Here is a 20521-nt window from a genome sequence, read left to right as displayed (position 1 = left end):
GTTTCTCAGCTCTAGTCCGAAAACAATATTCGCTGTGAGCGGTTGTGTCGTCGAACGTGAAACTACGCGTCTCCGCGAATGACGCAGACTGGAAGCTTCCACTGGCATGACAATCGGCTAAAAAACATTCAACAATAGCGGTGCACTTGCAAATTACCGTTGCCGCAACAACAATAACAACTGCTTCGCTAAGCAGTAGCTGCAACCACAACAACAAGGAGGAGAGCAACAACAACGAGGGAGAAGAGCCGTTATTGTTATTGGCGCATAAAAGCAGAATCGCAATTTGGCCACTGAATAGTTTCTAAAAACGGTGAGTACATTGTGGCAGCGATCCATTTGCATACCGAATTGAGATTTGTACTTTTTGCAAGAGTTTCTTATGTAACGGCAACAGCAGCGGCAGCAGCAGCTGAGTTTTACGTGCAAATTGTTGCCGTTGCTTTGCTTGTGTTGGTGCCGCAGCGTCTGCGAAAAGTCACCCCCTTTGCAACCACCCTCCAGCCCCCTCAAGTGCCATTCATGCATCGCTCTCTCGCTCGATTTGTTTATAAACATTCAGTAATAAGCCGCTGCTAAATACCGAACTGTTTTTATCACAAGAAGTACAAGGTTATCCCATCCCCAGCCACCCAATTTCGATCTTCTCATGTTTATGCATGCGCCATCATTTGCCGATAAAAATGCCCTCCTGTTTTGTTGTTCTAAATGTTTAAGTTATTGCAGTAGCGTGGAAGGTGTGGTCATATGGTGGCTTCAATTGTGTCAACAAGGAATCAGTTTCTCAAAAGCTGCAAATTTGTTTTTTTTTATAGTCAAATACCAAGAAATAAGTGCATCAAGACATTTGAAATTTTTAGAAATGGAATAAACCCCGTTTGTGTAAAATCGCCCACTTGAATAAACCCCCTGCTGAAAGGGTATTTTAGCTTCGGCGTGTCTGAATATTTTTAGCTGGCTCGTGTTTTAAAGTCCTCGAATCCACTCCCACCTCGTTGATCCTGCAGCAGCTGTTTTTGCCACAGTTCCTGCTCTTGCGTGGGAGCAGAATGTTTGTTGTTCCTGCTGTTGTTATTGAATTCCCCCCTACCCCCTTCGTCCTTGTCCATTGTTCTGTGGACTCGTATTGGCCGGAGCGGAGGGGTTGTAGCCGTGACCGTGACTGACTGCCCGTAACCCCAGCAACGACCACATAGTGGACGATGTTATTGTTATCGCATACTTTGGCAACCAGTGCACTGTGGTCGGGATGACCAATATGAAGTAAGACGCATTAGAGTTGTTTCTTTAGTCACTTTAATAAATTAAAAATTTATAAAGATGATATTTAACTAAATCATTCAAATTTGATAAAACAACGTAAGTTTTTAAGTAACAATAAGTCTTTAGTTGAAGAAAGACTCAACGAAGTTGAGGAAAAGGTACTTTAAGTGAAGGCTTACTGGCTTCAGTGGAATTGTATGCACTCAATAGGAAGGTGGGTAAAGATGTGAACAATAAAGTAATATGTTTTTCGAAATCATATTCCGCCCACTGTCCGCGGTTGTTGTTGCGGCTGCTGGCTGAATTTTAAACGTGCCAAGTCCTTGGTTGAAAACTGAAGACGTGTGGTGGTGGGGAGGGGGGGGTCGATTTGTTGCCACTGTTGCGGTCGCTTTGTTGCTGCCGCCTGACTTCGTTTTCGTTATTTTTTCTCAAATATTAATTGCTTTGAGCAACAGTAGAAGCCCTTGGCTACTGCTCCAAACCCAATCACTTCGAATTTCCGAAAATTCCCCAAGCAGCAGCAGCACAACAAGTTTGGAAAAGTGGCAAGGCGAAGCAGACGTAACCGAAAGCAATAAATTCACAAATGCAAATAAAATGCGAGCTTTGCTTCAACTCCTGTTCTATATACATATGTATTTGATTCTATTTTTTACCCGGCCAGTTGACAGGGGCGTGTGCGTGGGCGTTTCTACTGCCAGCCACTCAACACAATGACCTGGGTGTAAGTCTCGACCTTGGCTTTGCATAGCGACCTTTCGCCAATGCCACAATATATCCCCATTCCCACCCATATCCCTATTCCCTGAATGCCCAGTGGTGCCCACTTGTTTGTAGCGAGGACAGATTTACTTGCCATTTCCAATCCGAGGATTCCATTTCGCAGCCAGCTGTTCAGAGTTTCAGATAAAGTGCACGCTTAAGAGAATCATAACAAATTAATGCTTGTGAATGAAGTGGCAAATCATCGTTTCATGGCCAAAAAGGTCGTATTCAAAGAAGATCTAGAATTAGATATTGGATAGAACCAGCAGCAGATTGCACCTATTGGTAATAGCCAAGAAATGTGGCTGGTTATTAACGTTAGGGTCTTGAGCACTATTGTATACAATCATGCTAACAATAGAATTGATTTAATTGCACATATAATTGCCTTACATTGTATTATACTTTCTAGCAGTATTCAAGATTATCTCCTATTATTTGTAGTTAGTTGTTACTCATGCATAATGGCGACTTAATATTATATTTTAAACATGTTTTTTTTTCTTATGTTAATCTGGACTACCCAACTTCGTGATTAATTCTGCCCGGGGGAAAAAAACATTCTGATAAATTCAATTGTAAACAACTAATTTCGAAAAGCAATTTAAAAATCACAGTATTTTAAGATAAGGCAAATAACAAAACCATTAACTTGTTAATGTGCCAGTACAAACTATTTCCTCTAAAATGTTATCAGTTATCTGATTACGGCTTGATGTGATTGAATCCAAAAATATGTTGTTAAAGATTGAGGTATTTTGAGAATACCCGCTGATAACATTTCCTTTGGTGAAATTTACTGAACGGGTTGTTTAATAAAAATTTACCGAAAGCATTCTGAAAAAAACCGATTTTAAGAGACTGCAAAAGGCCAAGGAAAGATCACTCGTCTGTGCCTTTGATTGCGAACGACCACTGAATCGATGGGAGAAAGATATGGGAGTGCGTGTATATGTGGCCAGAAAATTATGTATACGCAGCGTTTCCTCATTGAGAGGCGCTGCTGACGCAAAATAAATGAAACGATTTTAAAATAAAAGCAACTCATAATTTTTGCCCCTACGATTGGGGCCTGTGTTGTCGCGTCTGTTGTCCATTTTATGCTATTTCTGTTTGCGTTCGCTTTTGTTTTGTTTTCAAGCTTCTTTGCCTGCCTGCTGCTTCGTCGATTTGTTGCCTTTTTGCCAGGGTTTTGCCAATTGATGAATTGAGTACGTACAGACCGCTGCCGTCGGCTCTTTCGTCAATTGGCTTGACTGGATCTAGCTGCAGTTTGCACTGACGTCACGTCCCAAAAGCAAAAGTGCCCCTAACTCACTTAACACATCGGCCTGATTGGCAGCGACGTCGATTCCATTCGACTGTATATGCGCGCATACGTATGTTCTGGTGGACTTGAGGTATACTTGAGCTGTAAATGTCTCAATTAACCATAGTAACAATAGCCAAATGTTATCTATGGAGTCCAAATACGTCCATTTGGTGCGTCAGTGGGGACTGTCGTCGCGATAAGAAGCGAATCGAGGGGACTACCGTGGCCATGATTTACGATAACCAGCGGGTTTCAACCGGTTGAACTCAACCTTGAACTGCTGATAACACTTGCTTAAAAGCGATTTATTGGTATACTTGCTGAACAGCATTTTAATTCCTTCGCGTGCGATATTGATTCATATGCTTGGAAGCAAGAACCACTGTAAACTTTTGGTAATCTCTTCATCCTACCCAAATCACCGAATTTCGGCAGCACATGTCGGCGATGGCGGCTCCTAATAGAAATCGCTTTTGCATAGCCAAGTTGGCCCAAACTATTTTCATGTCAAAGCGCTGACAAGACGGGCGCACACAGAAAGCCACAGATACACAGATACATTTGCACTTGGAGCCGCACAGTTGCGAGTGACAGGCGACAACAAAGGGGCTGGTCGAATCAGTTTGAGTCTGAGGCGAGTGAGAACTCCTCGGAATCGCCCAAGGACTTTGAGTGATAACAATCCAATTTGTAAAAGTAGTGGGCGGGGGTGGATGAGCTGTTATGTGTGTGTGTGGGGCCCACATTAGAATTTACAATTTCGTCGAAGGTCAATCGAAATGCCAGGAATTTTCTAACCCCAAAAAATAGAAACCATTTTTCATACATTCACTTGGTACAAATGTGTTTACAAACCAATTGCGGTGCGATTCATCGGTGTGTAAATGATTTAATTAACAGTTCATGCCTGGAAGTGTCGGGTAATTACGAAAACCTGATATTGTCATGCAATGCCAAAGGTAAATTCAGCAAATTCTGTGATTTCCCCTCGGATGCTGTGCGCAGCCAACAAAGGTCTCGGCATTAACAGAGCTATATAGTTGTTATCATGGACGCCCTCTTGTGACCAGTTGACGGGTGGTGAACAACTGGCCAATGGATAAAGGGATTACGTTTAATGTTTCCACAAAGCAAACCCACACAGTTCCACGTAGAATTAGTAAGAATATTCGTTACGTACTAAAATCAAAAAAATAAGTAGATTCCTAAAATATTGCATAATTCGGGTTAATTATAATCTGCATTGAAAATTGTCAGTTTACTGTAATTGAAATTTCCTGGTAATTCGATTTCCTGTAAATATGTATATTGATTGGTCTGCATAGTTATGGTGGCAATTAACCTGATATATTTTACTGTTAAATTGTGATTTTTCTAGTGTTAGAATTAATATTATCCCGCAGTGTGTATACATAGCAAACACAAATCCCGCTGATCTGCAGTCCAAAGCTAAGCTTTTAAGCATTTTGCGTTTTACACACATGGCTCATGCGGCCAATCGATGTCCTGCCAATCAGCTGTATTCGTTCCGTTCCGCCCACACCCACCCACTCAGCAAGGTTGTGCCACTCCCACGCAAAGCCGCCCATGATGCTGGGTGAGTTTTCGGTGAACGTTTCACCTTTGGTAGTAATTATCCAGCCACAGCAGCCGTGAAAGCAAAGCTGGTTTGGTTTGGTGGAGCTAAATTACAGAGAATCTCCGTGTGTGTGGGAAGAATAGCATACTTTCAGGTGCAGCCCACAGATACGAGTATTTAAATTTCCAACAATCAGCATCGTGTGTGGGAAATTACTAAGCCAGCAGCAGCAGCAGAAGCAATCCAGGCCAGATTGAACAGTGAACAAAGGGAAGTTCCAAACTAATTAGGATTCAATTAATTTAGTTGACGAAGCTTTCAGCAAAATATCTTAAGTTTCGTACACGATTCGCGTGTTGCCCTGCCACAGAACTACTGATGTAATGCTGGCTTCGCCCGCCCAACGACCAGTACCTGACCGCCTGACCTTTTGCTTTTGCCGTTGCCTTGAAAGGATTCCGGTTGCAGCAACATGTGACATGTGGCAAACGAAGCCGACACTTGCAGGCACAAATATGAGCAGCAAAACCTCCACCGGCAACCGCAAGGAGCTGTAATAACAGAGCGCCGCTTTAAGCTCTCTATAAAAGGCCAGGAACAATTTAATTAAATTCCAAGCGGTTTACATCAATCGCAAATATCTGGCTCAGACGCGTGGTATCTGCCAGGAGAAAGTTTAAAATTTCAGCAGAAAATCAAATTAATCTTCCCCCAGCGTTATTTGCATTTGCATTCAAATAGGGTAAACTGAAATTGCAACTGCAGCAGCGGCAGCAGCAGCAGCAAATGCAAAAGCAGCAGCTGTAATGGAGAGTGGAAAACGCACTCGTGGGATTTGCCTTTTGTCACGAAATCGGGACGATAATGTAAATAAGGCCACAATTCACTCACACTCGTATTTCCTCGCACACATCCGATCAATTTTAAGTGGGGGACGTGAGCTTCAATTAAATAGCAACTTAAACATTTAAAAGAGTTTCAAGGATGTCCTAAGCTTCTGATCAATATTATTAAAGCAATAAAAGGCGACGCTGTCATTTTATTAGTGTTCAGCTTAAAATGTTACACAAATTTGTTTATATCCCTTTGTTGCTGATTTTTTTGGAGTGCCCCACTGAAGCCGTCTCAAATGATTTAGAGAGCTTTTGCGTGTCTTTGAGGTGGCTTACATGCGGGCTACTTATGGCTAAAAATCTGCAAAGCCTGACATGGCGGGATGAGCAGAAGGATGGATGGATTGGCAAATGATTACATGGATATGGATGGTTGGTTACAGAGCAGGAGTCGCAGGTTGGTGGGGGGCAGCAACCACTTGATATAATGATGACAGCAATTATGAATGAGTGAAGGTCGTTGGCTAACGACCGGCAGGCAATTCATCATCATGTCGAAACCACGGCACCGCCTCCCCTTTCCGAAAGTGGGCGGGGCTGAGAGCTACTTTTGTCTAGTTTAAAGTGCGCTATCGGCCCGCTTTCTTCGCTTTTTTTTATGGATTGCGTGCAGGAACGGTGACGTCACACGCGGCCCGTGCGATTTGCATGCCAGCAGCTCGTTTATGCTGACTTGCACTTACGGGCGTCCTCATTCCCATGCTGCCTCTGAGATAGGGATCAAGCTGCACGGCAAACAAAGTACACACGTCATGAACAACAGTCGCATCTCCCACTGCCGCTGGAAGCAAAAGTCGCAATTGCGTGGGTGTGTCCTTTCAAGGAAATCAATCATACGGAAATAGATCAACTCGTCGTTGGATTCTTTTTTGGCCTTTGTTTTTATTGGTAGCTACGCCGCTTGCTGTTGTTGCTCTGCTCGCCTGCGTTGAGGTGAAAGTCAACAAAAAAGAAAATGGCCATAAAAGGAAAGTGAAAGCACTAACAAAGCATCAGGTATGGGAATTCAGTAGCCAAAGAGGTTCTTGCGTCGCGTCTGGCAAGCTTTAAAACCCCAGTCCTTGGCCTTGTCATTCCTTCAAGTGATTATTTATTTTCAGGAGATCATAAGTATGAGCTTGGCACAAAGATGGTATTACAATTTAATCGCTTTAAAAAGCAATTCACCTAACAAGAAGAACGGTTCCAGAGCAAACATATTTCATAGATAGATAAAGAAGTAATTGAAATTTGTTACATTATTTGATAGCCAAGGATAACCCTTAACCCTTTTTAGTTATCTTTCTTTGACCCTATTCTCCTTTCTTTACAAATATGTATAATCGCATTGTTATTAACAGGCATTTTTTACAACGTAAATTCTAAGAAATAAAAATAAACTTATAATATAGATACCCGCATAAAATCAATTGAGTTATGAGTAGAATAAAATCCCAACCCCAATTAAAATTCATTAAAAGTTCTTGGAAATTTAATTTATGCCAAGATTATTAATTAAGAAATACAAAGCAAACAAATTTCAGCTGCTGGGCCGAATCCTTGCATGGAAACTCATAAAAACTTTGCACATTTCGCACCCAAAAACTAAGCCAATTTTGTTAGCCCAAGCCAGCACAAAAACCCATTTGCATTTGTTCGAAATAACTCCCTGTCCGGGTAAACAGCGTATAATTAACTCACTGCATATTGCTGATTCATGGGCCACAATAAAACACTAAGAAGAATGCTATTTTTATAGCATACAAATGAGCACCCATCCAGAACTACGACTGGCAGTTATTATAATGAAACCCACCAAGGGGGGCTCCCTTGGATTCGCAGGGAATGGGTTTCATGGCGGTCACAGGTGCGAAGCAGAAGCAGAAGCAGACACACGTCACCGTTTTTATTCTGACGCCAGTTCCTCACTAATTCATTCATTCATAAAAATTTCGCTACTATTAATCACCCGTCTGCCGCTTTCCCTTCGCCATAAGTTTGTGGCAAGAGCAGGCATAACAATAAAATCAAGAGCAGTTGTGAATCAACAGTGCGTCACCAGCGGAGATCCCCCGTGGAACTCCAACCCCTTTTGGTAGACCTATTGATTAGCTTCACGTGTCGATACTTAAGGTCCTCGCCTGCCGGAGACCCACTTCCTTGTGGTACCCCCCGCTCCTTCCCAAACTTAGACACGTCTGTAGTTTTTGGTACCGTAATTGGTTTGCTTTGAAGGGCTGCCAGTTCCGTGGAAAGCGGTAGCAATTCTTTTGCCATAGCGTGGCGCTCGAAATTTGTTACAAATATATTACGCAAACAAAAATACTAGCCTGTCGTTGTGTGGAGGTGTTTATCCAACCCCCTCGGCGCTTGTGCGGAATTAATTTGCGAGTGCTGTTTACCAATTTTTTAAAAATGTTTTGGAGGTGAAGGTTAACTAGCTGACAGTTCTATTTATGGAGAATGTCACTGACTTGTTGAATCCAATTACTGTAAAGTCCGTGCTCGTTGGGCTATAATTAAAGGTCGTATAACATAAATATAGCAGTAATGGCTATCACAAAAATAACTCCCCTGAACAGCGGCAACTTCCCACATACATTTGCCATTAAAAACAAGCTTATTGTATTAAACGAGTTTTATGAGGAATTCATTTAGTTGACCCCAAATAATTAGTTGCTTAACAACATAAAAAGGGTTTATGCTTTGTAAATAATAAATGTATGTGTTAACAGAAGTATATTTCTTGACTGATATTCGACATTATTAAAAATCACTTTATTTTCCTTTTCAGCCAGCCATGTCCGACGCGGCCAAGTCCAACAACAATGCGTCCGCCGATGCACCTGATCCGGCCACTCCTGACGCCACTGGCGAAGCTGACGCGGCCAATGCAGCCACTCCGACATCTCCACGTGGCAATCATAACAACAACAACAGCGCCAACGGCAGAAGCAAGAACAAACTGAAGTCGACGCAGAACAGCAGTGGAGGCGGCAGCATAGACAAGCTGTCGCCGGACCAGGACATCTTCATCAACGCCGCCGACGGTCTACCCAATCAGCATCCGTCGCTCCCAAAGGAGGGAGACGTGGATAGCGACACAGAGCCGGAGGTGGATGCAGACTCGTTCGACGACCTACCCACCTCGATCATCGTGACCAACATCCACTCCGAGGTGTTTGCCAATCCAGAGCTGAAGCACGCCATGGAGGAGTTATTCCGCACATTCAGCGAATCGGCCACGTTCCAGTGGCTGCGCAGCTTCCGTCGCCTGCGGGTTAACTATGACAATGCCATTGCGGCGGCAAATGCGCGAATCAAGCTGCACCAGTACGAGTTTAACAAGAAGACGGTTATCACCTGCTACTTTGCCCAGCCGGTGACACCGGTCAGCAACAAGAACCTGCAGCCACCGGCACCGGTCAAACAGTTCCTCATCTCGCCGCCCGCCTCGCCGCCAGCCGGCTGGGAGCCACGCGAGGAAGGCGAGCCACTGGTCAACCATGATCTTCTGGCCGCGTTGGCCAGTCTCACACCCGGCGAGTCGCACGAGCTGCATCCTCAGAGCGAGGACCAACCGGCCATTATTGTGCACACGGCCATGCTGGCGGAGACCGGGCCGGGACTGCAGGTGAAGGCGCCAATTGTCCAGACCAAGTGCCCGGAACGTGCATAATCATTAGGTGAAGACGAAACTAAAGCTGAAAACCTGAGTTGTAAAACCAAACGAACGGGACAACGGGTTGGGACTCATGCTCTACGGATGGTTGGGGCTTCGATTGAGTATTTTTTGTAAATATTTTCCGATTCAATTGTGATTAATTTACACATACATATATTTAGCTACGTTCGTATGTTTGTATTACTAGGCACTCGAACTCCCATACCCGACATACTTTCCCACCCTTCCTTCAAGCGTAGCATTTACCCCAGTTGGCTTCTGATACAAGTTCATTGGCTAGCAACCGCATCTAGATGTGTTTATCTCGCGATTTGAGTGTGTCTATGTGTAAGATTATTGATGTTAAGCCATCGCGAATACCTGCTAACAATATCTACATATATCTCTGTGTACCTTTGACGGGAAATCGCTGACAGAGGCGCTACCGAGAACCGCGATCCGAAATCCCAGATATAAAGCTACTATATCTATGTAAATGTTAATGTAATTCTAAGCCAGCGAAATGGTGTAACGATATCGCATCAGATATCGGCATACACATACATACGTTTATAAATCTATATGCCTACGTGTAGTTAAAATTTAAATTGAAAATATATTCAAATTCGAAATGAATGTTCTCAAATGTACGAAACAAAACAAAATGAAGAATTACCAAACAAGAAACAAAAACCGAAAAACCAAAACTCTCTCTTTAAACCAACTTTAATTGGCGGGTGCTGCAGCAGGAAAACATCATCTGGGGCAAAGGGAAGCGATGGGTTATGGATTTGACATTGGAAATCCCTGTCGACAATTGGCAATTCGATAGTGCAATTGAGTGGAAATTACTGAAACTTTGCAAGGCCAGACGAAACCGAATTGGCTGTGTCGGTCGGAGAATAAACTTTAATTGGGAAAAGTTGGGAAATCATTTTTTTGGTGTACTGGTTTCACCGTAGAGAAAATTGCAATTAAAATAACTTCAAGCTATAAGATACTGTAGATTTTAAATCTGCACCTAAATTGATAGAGCCTAAAAGTAGGCAATGCTATTTAATAGAAATCAATCATTTAACTTTCTTTAAAAATAAATTTGACCGCCGAAGATACAAAAGAAAAAATCCGTACAAACAACAAAGGGACACTCAGAAACGAGTGAATCCACATATTGGGATTCACCCCATTCTGCACATCATTTTATTCACTTGGAATGGATAGAAACTAGTAAACCTTACTACTAGGCAGAAGAGTAGAATTCTTAACAAGAAAACACAGGGTAACAAGGAATTTGAACTGGATTGTGGACTTGGAAAACAATCGTCTTTGGCTAGGTTCTACTTGCTCTCGATGTTCTTGAGCGGCACCATCTGCTCCGGATCGTCGGGATATACGCTGTTCTGGCGCTTCTTGCGACCAGCACACTGACTGAACCAAGTATCTCCCTTTCCGAAGTTCTCTCCATCCTCAATGGACTCGGGCATGGGCTGGTTCATTGTCTCCGGCAGGAACATAACCCAGAAGCCCGAGATCAGGGCCACCACGCCGAACAGCACGGCCGGAATCTTCGGATCAAATGAGTCCAGCAATGTAATGAGCGGCGTAAGAGCTCCCGACAAACGAGCACACATCGATCCCAATCCCATGGCCGAGTTCCGCACCACGGTGGGAAACAGTTCGGCTGAGTAATTGTAGATTACGGCAAAGGAGCCGGCGATGAGGAGCTTTCCTGCCATTACCACCGCCGTGGAGGTGGTGCTGCCCTGGGCAATGTAGGCGGCCACAATGCAGCACAGACCGCCACCCAACATCAGGGTGGAGGTGATCGATCGACGACCCAGGCGATCCAGGACGAACACAATGGTTATGTAGCTGGGGAACTCCACGAGGCCCATGATGAACAGGATCAGGTAGGGATTTCCATACAGCTTGCCGGCACTGAGCGATAGTCCGTAATAAACCAGGGAATTGGCGAACCAGCAGAGGCACACGTTCAAAGTCTTCATCCTCAAGTTGGGTGTGCGGAAGAGGTCGCTCAATCCGGCGCTGGATTTTTCTTCGGCCGCCGCCTGCTGCTTCGCCTTTTGCACATAGTACTCCTTGTCCACCGGGATGCCCGATCCGTTGATCCTCAGGCCCTTGGCCACAATATCCACCGCCTCGGCGGCACGTCCCTGCATCCACAGCCAGCGCGGAGATTCATCGAGCCACCACCAATGGCCCAGGAACAGACAGCCATGCAGTCCGTAGATCACCTGCAGCCACTGACGGTCAGGGATAAGTGCTCCCCATCCGGCCACCAACATGATGCCACCAGCAAAAACAGCCTAAAAGTATTGGATAGTTAATTTGAAAAATGATAGATCTATTTAAGTCTTCCTCACCTGGAAGGTAATGCCGCACACAGTACGCTTGGTAGGTCCCACCAGTTCCATGGTCAGCACGAATCCACAGATGTAGGCACCCGCCGATCCCACAATGCCCAACAGGTAGCGAGCCACCATGAATGAGAAGTACTCGGGAATGAAGGCCACACCCACACCGATGATCAGTTGGAACAGGGCCGACCAGCAGAACACGGTTTTGCGACCCACTTTGTCGGCGAGTCCGCCAAGGGTGACTGCGCCCGTGAACACGCCCAGCATGAACACGGTCTGCACAATGGCCCCCATCCAACGGCGATCGCACACGAAGTTCCAGTCAATGGTGCGCGAGGTCTTGTAGTACGTCGTGTCGTATACGTAACGTTCGCAATTGATGGTGGCATTGGTGCCAGGACTACTCGGATCAAACATGAGGCAGGACTCCAGCTCGCCATTGGGCTTCAGCGGAATGGCGGCCAGTATAGCGCTCGAGTTCCATGGTGTCACCGACAAGCTGCTGTTGTCCACGCCCTCGATGAAGCAGCGATGCTCGGGCACGGCGGCCACCGTGACCAGCGATAGCATGTGCATGCCAGCGGTCAGGCCGGAGAGCACCTGCAGGAAGAACTGCAGGAACTGGTACTTTCCAAACTCCCCTGGAAGTAGAAAGATAGAAAGATATACCACAATCATTAAGGTCTTGGGAAAGGTTAAGAGCGCACAACGAAAGTGAGCTTCCAGCAACATAACAGATAGTGATTATCTGTAGCAACCATAATTCACCCAGTTTACGATTAAATTTAATAAAAAGAAAGTAAGTTAAACTGTTCTAGCTAACATTATTCAACACTGTTTTTATTCGCCATAGGTCGATTACATTTTAAAATATATATGTTTCTCACTGGAATAATTATTTCAGTATTTGAATTTGAATAACACGTAGATGCGATAAAAACACAACCGAGAGAAACATGCGACTTTTATGTAGATGGGAACTTTTAATGGGTATCGCTGGAATTGTCGTCACTCCAAAGGCTTTGCAATTAAATCAAGTGAAATTTATTCAATTCGATTTCAATTGAAGCGCATTCGCCTAGCCCGTCATATATTTGCCCACAGTTTGGTTTGGTTTTGGTTTAGTCTGTGTGCTTTCGAATGCCATGAAATGAGACTCGGATGCCTTGGAAGAATGCACTGAATCGATTATGACTTGGCTGGTGGTCAGTCAGTCCAGGGCGATCGCGTTGATGGAGGCCAGGGGCTGTGTAAATTTCTAACGACATGGACAGTATGTAGCCTAGATACGAGAATTTGACACTTGATCGCGGTCCAATGTTCAATCAGCCGTTTCAATTGATTTGTGGGTTACGTTTATTGATCGTTTAAACGAAACTCTTGCCATCAAATGAAAAGTTACGTTCACCCCGGTGAACGTTACAATCGACAAATCATGAGTTAAACGTCTGAGAATTTTCATTTTTCATAATTAAAACGATTGCGCGAAGTGTAAAATTATGTCATCGGGTTGACTTAATTAATCTCAATTATAAAATTTGACGCTGCGCCTAATGAAATTCAATTACGCCCCCAATAGACATAATCAGCGTATAATTGAGCACAATCTAGGAAATCGATTGGCCAAAATCGTGATAACTAAACTCGGAATAGTAAACACTAATGTGGGGAACTCATAGTGGATTATCAGAGGCCACCAAATGCTAGATCATATATCAGTGATATTGTTGCTTCAGATTTATTGCATCCGTCCAATATAACCAGCCGTATAATTGTTGCCAAGTGGCCCTTGAATACGACATTTGTTTTTGGCCCTGTCAATGTTTGTTGTGCTCTTAATTGTCGTCAGCTATTATGATGTACAAAACCAACAGTTTGCACATTAAAATGAAAATGGCGCAGGTTTGGACCGTTGTTTACCCTGGGCAAACTTTTGGGCGATAAGTGAGATTGATAAGAACACGGAATATTAAAAAATAATGCAGTCATATGTATATTAATCTACTATTAATCTACTATCAACTGTTAAATATCATGATTGGATTGATTGCGGTAGATCATGGTTTAAGACCTCTACTTTAAGGCTTCCTTCGCTTTTTGTTCATCCGTACTTCAACATTTTCACTTCCCGCGATTACTGACAACTGAAGGTCGATTTAGTTCTTGTTCTGAGCTGTCCACATAGCACGTGTGGAAGTGCTCTCAAGTCATTTTAAGTTGCTGGTTTCATGGTAACCTTCTTACGTCAAAAAAAAAACAACGAACTCAGCAATGCAACACGCCTCCAAATTCGAAGTAATTAGAGTTGCTGCTCGCCAATAGGCCTTCAACAAAGTAAACAGAAATAAAAGAGCGATATGTGAATTTTGATGTCTGGGGGGGATTGCCATACGGTTGAGTTTGGGCAAACCAGTTTAAGGTTTTTTGCATTTCACAGATACAAATGTATGCGAATATATTACGAATAAAACAGTCGCTAATGCGATTATTACTCCCTCTCTCCTGTCACTTTCTTATAGGCTGCGGTTTCGAGAGTGCTAAATACAAAACCAGTTTCGCACTGTTGCCCAGGAAAAACTGTTCTATTTTAATTAACGACAATTTTAGCACAATCGTTGACACAAATTTTATAATTTTATATTCCAACTCATATTTTATTTGACTCATACATTTCTAATTTGCAGCCGTGACAAATAAAACTGTTCATCCATCGATCTTCCACTGTATTCCCTCAATTAATCTTAACTACTTTGCATACTGCATTTAAAAAGGCTTAATTTTGTAGCTCCCACAAGCTAGCTGCAATGTTTGAACCGCACAATTAGAGTATATAATAAATTATAAGCAAATACCCAGATATCCGTAGATCCCAAGATCTTTACGACGAGCCTACTTCACAGTCTTGTGACAGATACCGCCCCCTTTCCGCCCGTCTTATTTTTGTTTGCTTGTTAGCCGCCGCACTCGTTTTAGCGTCACTGTGCTAAAGCCAAGAAGGCTCAACAAGTGTCAGACAGCCTCCAGCTCAGAACTTGGCCCACACGAACATGTGTCGACTATATATACATACTTACATATGGTATATAGTCAAAAGGGGAGCAACAGGTCGGAGTCTCTATCAAGCTGTCATAAGTGTCTGTCACTTGGCGGCCTCGAAGATTTATTAAATTAAGAATAGTGCAAAATGAAAATGAAAATAGTTGCAATTAAAAAAGTATTATGGGCGGCTTCTTTTGAGCACTTGACGTGACGGACAGCCAGCCGGATAGATTAGGCGGAGATTAAAAGCATAATACGGAAAAATTAATTATAGATTTTAAAAGCAGAACAGAAGGTTGGGCGGTAAACCTCATTGGCCGGCGCGGAACAAAATATTATCCATAGAGTAGCTTGCACCGCTGATAAGACCTCTCAAAATGATAAGCACAACGCCAGGCTCTTATCAGCACGGGATGGAGACGCCTGGCAACGTAACAGCTGACCTTTCAAAAGTCTTCGCTCCCAAAAGCCCATTCCACTCACCAAGTTTCCCCATCAGGTCCTCCAGCACATAATCCACAGCCATGTTTGATGTTTTATTGATAGTCTAAAATAAATGAAAGTAACTGTTCGCTGTTGCTTCTTAACAAATCGTCATCTTCTGCAGAAGTGGAGCATGCATGAATGGAACACCAGTGGAGCACTGTTGATAGTTACGGGTCGCGAAGATGGAAAACGAATCCGGGATAAACAACGTGCTCGAGTGAAACAAAATCGCAAACGGAGCGCTCGATCAGCTATCAACTCTTCCGACCGCCGGCAGCATTTGAACTGGCAAAAACTAACTGCGAACTGTGCCGCTCAGCGAGAAAACCGAGTGGTAAATGGCGATAAGGTCGCTCCAAGCTCGCGAGCGAAGAGAGCTTGTGGAGGTCTCCAAAGTGGGGAGCTAAAGAGCTTACTCTGCGCGAGGGTAAGAGCTTCAAAATCTTTAATCATCATGGAACCATGAGGATCCTTGATGTATGAAAATAAATGATGCCTCTTGGCAAGGATTCCTTAGAGGTTACACTTCGAATTCGATCAGAAAACTCAATCCTTAGCAAGCTTGGGTTTGCCTAACACTCAGTGACAAACAAAACATGTCACAAAAACACAGATCCAAAATACATAAAATTCATTTGAAGTTAATTTTAAAATTATGTGTGAGCCAAGCTTATCCGATTCATCGACATTCCTGTACTTGGATATGCTGGCGGATATTTTAATGCAGGACAGCCTTGAAATGGAGTCAGATTTCAACACCAAGTTGAAATTTCTTAAGGAACAGGAACATATTTGCCTAGACAATGCCCAAAACGTGAGACTCAATGGCCAAAGGCAAACAGAAAATAATTTTGTCATTCTACAACAGGCACTTCCCGTGGTTGAAACCCTGAAATCAGTAAATCACATCATGCTTAGGGTAGAAATGGAGCTGCATGAAAACGAGATTAACCTTATAGAGGCGGAGAAAGCAGTTACGAAATTGGAGCACAGCTATCCGAGTCCTGAGATCCTGGCCGGCCAAACGTATCCTTTGGCAAGCACCACTTATCAGGATTTGCTGAGTATGCTCATGTCTACGAAAAAAACAGCCGACCAGTGCAATCAGATCAAAGAGGAGTTCGCGACGTATAATGAGCAAATATCCGCAAAAGTGCCTTCCGTAAATTTGGTATGATATGATGACTAAAAGTTGTATTTAGAGTTTCCAATGTGAGTGTATCAACAGGTTACCAAGCTTATCGATTGCCACAATAATACACTGGAGTCTATGGAAAAGCAGATCGAAAAATTGCAGAACCAGGTCACTCAAGTTCAAAAGGAGTTTGAGCTGCTTAATAAAGAATATGAAAGTCAATTCCAAGCAATGTGCCCCTGCAAAAAGATCAAGGAGTTAAAACGAAAAGACACAACTGAAGTACGACTACGCATGTAATCTGATAACACAATATATCCAACGAATATTATAAATGCTTACAATGCTGCAAGTTCAACTTTTCGCTTAAGATTAGGTTTGGTGTTCTGGGCTTAAATTTTAGTTGTTGGCATCACGGAAAAACAACACATCGTCGGCTATGATACTGGTGCTCGTCTTCTGGTTGCCCTGCTGGTCGGTGATCTCTCCATAGGTGATCTTTCCCTGCACCATGGTGCGCTGTCCCTTCTTCAGGTATTCCAGCACGGTGTCGCGCAGATTGGGCTTGAACACCACTACACGATGCCAGTCGGTGCGCTGGGCCCAGTCGCCGTTCTCATATCTGCGGGGAAATAGTCAAGATTTCATGAATGCTTTTTAACTGAAATGGTAGCTATTTTCATATGAAGAAATTGTTCACTCAAGTTAATTGAACAAGGCAATGTACAGTATTGCCGTTATCGTTAGGTAATTACATACAACAAATATTCCAATAACTCATTACATAAATCCGAATTAGCAGCTCAGCGTGATATTTTCTTGGAGGTTAAAGCTAAGAACTAACATAATTGCCAACATTTATGTAGCTTGATTAGTGGCATGATTGTTTTTACCTCCTCTGAGATTCAAGTTCAGTTGCAGACGCATGCTGGGCGGCAAAACGTACACTAATGCACTTACTTGTAGTTAGTGTGTGTAGCAACCGAAAAGGTGACCACCGGATGCTCCTGGGATCCACGCAGCTGCGGATCGGCGCCAACTCGCCCCAATATGGTCACCGTATTGACAGCTGTTATTTATTCAACAATTAGTGCAATTTCATAACTAAGCCTAATAACTACTCACTTTTTTCAACTTTGGCGGGAGCCGCTGCCGTTGTTGTTGTTGCCCCGCGTGCCGGCAAATTTCGCAGGCCGCTCAACAGGGGATTCAGCTAAAAAATAGAACATGTTTGTTCATTGTATTTTGCAATTTACCGGCTTTTTAATAATATTACTTACCATGCGCCTTGTGTGTTGCATCTTGATTGTATTATTAATATATCGATATATCGATGATATGTGCGAAAATGCACGATTGTAGCGCGAGATTTTTTTTACAAAATATCGCATATCGATATTTCTTAATCTGCATATTGATGTGAAATGCGACTCGTGAGCAAATAAAAGAAACGGTCGTATATGCTTATTTTATTTAATATTTAATAATTTTGGTAAATTAATTAGCATTTGGAGATTAAATTCGCCCATCGGAGCGTATTCGCCACATACTGCCCTTGTGGAATACAAAAGAAACTATCTAGTTCAATTGTATGCCAAAAGAGGACGTCAGCGGTCAGCTGTGCATAGTTCAAAATAACAGCCAAAAGGTGGCGATGAAACTGACTACGTTGTATAGTGATCGTTTCAACCAAAAGGTGGAGCGCACACTGTGAGCAAGTGATTGTGGCCAATTTCCATTAGTTCAGCATCTCAACAAACAAATGCTGAGGGCGCCACTGTGACCTTTTTGAATGAATACTTAATAAACTAAGTAGTTATTTCATTTAAAATAGGTTTATTTAAAATAGGATAAGCGTTAAGAAAGAAAGAAAGAAATGATATATAAAAATGTAAGTTAAATGATATAGATATGTAGTGTTTTCGGTACAATTATGATGTTTAAAAACCAACTTAATATTCAATTTTTGTGAATGCAAATTGTTTTCATAAAATAGGAAATATTATTTAGGTTTCCCAACCCCTTAAAATAGTTTTATTCAAAAATATACTATCAAAAAAATAGTATACAGCGTGCATATAAACATTCACTCAATAACGCAAATATAATGCACAATGATTCCAACTTTACAACCTCAACCTTACAACAGGATGCAAGCAAGACAGCTTAAGCTCGCACCAACCACGAGTAGTCATCATCTTGGCTTTTTTGAAAATTAGTTACCGGCTGGCGGCTTTGTTTGAGCTGCAGTTGCTGAGGAAGAAGAGCGAGCGGACAAGTGTCCGTTAGTCGGGTGCTAATAAAAACCTGGACACCCGAGAGGCGTCCCCGAAACGGATCGGAAGAACAGAATCACCATTTTTATATTCCCATTGCTCTCGAGCCGAGGCTGCTGCTGTTGCTGCAGCATCAAAAGCAACGACAACATCACAAGCAGCAGCAGCAGCAGCAGCAATTGCAGCAAGAGCTCTCTGCAACTCTCGACTTTGCATTCAAATTCAGCTCAGGCGATGAGGATGACGACACACAGTCCGCGTCGATGTCGCTGCCCCAAGAAAATCATACTGCCGTCCAGAGTCTCTTAACTGCCCTCCATCTGCGTCACTCGAGCAATTCTGCGGAGCTGATATAACGCTGCGCAGATATGGCGGTGGGTTCCCACTTATTAATCATATCGCGATATGTTACTGCAGAATTTACTGAATTCTAGGAAGTTTTTAAATGAGCACAGTAGAGCGCGGGAAAACATATATGTTTGTATTGTTCCATATTACATATTATTCCTATCGGATAAAAGTAAAATTTTTGAAAATTGGGCAGTTATTGCTTTAAAATTTATGTTTTCAAATATTTTTTCTGTGACTCTGCTACCTCAAAAAAATTGGATTCTAATGTGTTTGTTTGCCTAGAAAACATTGGGATATTTTTGAAAACCAAGCCTATTCCAGAGGCATATAGTATTTTTGAAAACCAAGCCTATTCCAGAGTCAACATATTTCAATGGCGCGCTTTTTCAAAAACCAGATTTCCTTCTTGATTGTTCCCAAAAAACATTTCCCCCAACAAGATCCAACCCCATATTTTTGTATTCTAGCCCTCCGTCCGTATCTATATCTGCAGTCGTAGCCAAACTGAAAACAGAGCATTGTGCCCGTCGTTGAATCCAGTGCGCGTGTTGCTGCGACTCTATATAAATATACATTCGAACATATATGTATGTATGTATGTACGGGGCGCACTCATATAGGAGGTTTGTGTTGTTGCTGCCCGGCCTGGCACTGTATCTGTATCTATACACGAGTATGTGCGCTCGTATCTGTATCTGGCGTTTGGGGCTCCGGCTCTGAACGCTCCGCACCGCGATACCAACAAAAACGAACGACGGAACGTACCAGGCAAACGAACCAGCGAACCAACGAACGAACGAGCGAACGTCCCAAATGTCGCTGCTTTTTCTATATTTTCAGATTGTATAGTAGCATGGCCATGGAGGTTGGCGGGTTGGAGGTACTGAAGTGGTTGCTGCTGCTGCTGTTGTTGTTGCTGATGATGTTGCTGTTGCTGTTGCCGTTGGCGTTGGCCTGGCTGACTGGGCTTGTCGAGGACGTTCGCTAGATGGCTGACTGGGTTGGCCTGGCCGGCTCTTTGGCTCTGCCGTGCTGTGTGCGTTTGCGTGCCAAAAAGCGAGCGATGGCAAAATTCATATGTGCGCCTTATAGTAAAACTATAAACGGCAGCAGCATTCCGGCAAACTTGCAATGCTGCCGCGGTCACTGGCAACAGCACTGTTTGCTGTTCAGTGCGAGACTGCGCAAAAGGAGTCGAGCCCGGTGGCCAAAGGATTAAAGTCTTCTAGAAGACCAAGAACGACAAGGTGCTCCTAAAAATTTAGAGTCAAGGGGATCGCAGTGATGCGTGTAGTAAAGTCTTTGGCTTAACATATATCATATATTATCTATTACCTGTTTTTAAATAGGTACAATATTGTATCCTAATCTCTAATAACCCTAAAACCTTTACACATA

The 20521-nt window shown here is 43.2% G+C and overlaps 4 protein-coding genes across 4 annotated transcripts; 2 read left to right on the top strand and 2 right to left on the bottom strand.

Moving 5' to 3' along the window:
• The first annotated feature begins 1 nt into the window (after position 1).
• On the top strand, positions 2–10094 carry LOC117142740 (protein sarah). The gene is made up of 2 exons (XM_033306911.1): positions 2–313; positions 8589–10094. The coding sequence occupies exon 2, from the start codon at positions 8595–8597 to the stop codon at positions 9471–9473; it is 879 nt and encodes a 292-aa protein (XP_033162802.1). The 5' UTR covers positions 2–313; positions 8589–8594; the 3' UTR covers positions 9474–10094.
• Positions 10095–10582: 488 nt separating this feature from the next.
• On the bottom strand, positions 10583–15647 carry LOC117142738 (organic cation transporter protein). Its single transcript, XM_033306909.1, has 4 exons — positions 15533–15647; positions 15359–15422; positions 11843–12477; positions 10583–11785 (listed from the first exon to the last, which is right to left on the bottom strand). Exons 2-4 carry the CDS (start codon positions 15399–15401, stop codon positions 10796–10798), a joined length of 1668 nt encoding a protein of 555 aa, XP_033162800.1. The 5' UTR covers positions 15402–15422; positions 15533–15647; the 3' UTR covers positions 10583–10795.
• Positions 15648–15924: 277 nt separating this feature from the next.
• Positions 15925–16831, top strand: LOC117144205. The gene is made up of 3 exons (XM_033309254.1): positions 15925–16175; positions 16230–16532; positions 16590–16831. The coding sequence occupies exons 1-3, from the start codon at positions 16017–16019 to the stop codon at positions 16794–16796; spliced, it is 669 nt and encodes a 222-aa protein (XP_033165145.1). The 5' UTR covers positions 15925–16016; the 3' UTR covers positions 16797–16831.
• LOC117144206 (single-stranded DNA-binding protein, mitochondrial) lies at positions 16775–17872 on the bottom strand. Its single transcript, XM_033309255.1, has 4 exons — positions 17777–17872; positions 17622–17709; positions 17457–17565; positions 16775–17118 (listed from the first exon to the last, which is right to left on the bottom strand). Exons 1-4 carry the CDS (start codon positions 17795–17797, stop codon positions 16896–16898), a joined length of 441 nt encoding a protein of 146 aa, XP_033165146.1. The 5' UTR covers positions 17798–17872; the 3' UTR covers positions 16775–16895.
• Positions 17873–20521: the final 2649 nt, after the last annotated feature.

The sequence above is a fragment of the Drosophila mauritiana genome, chromosome 3R (genome assembly GCF_004382145.1).
Source record: "Drosophila mauritiana strain mau12 chromosome 3R, ASM438214v1, whole genome shotgun sequence".
NCBI lineage: Eukaryota > Metazoa > Arthropoda > Insecta > Diptera > Drosophilidae > Drosophila > Drosophila mauritiana.
Note: the sequence above shows the minus strand (reverse complement) of the source record. Positions and strands in the feature narration are given on the sequence as shown.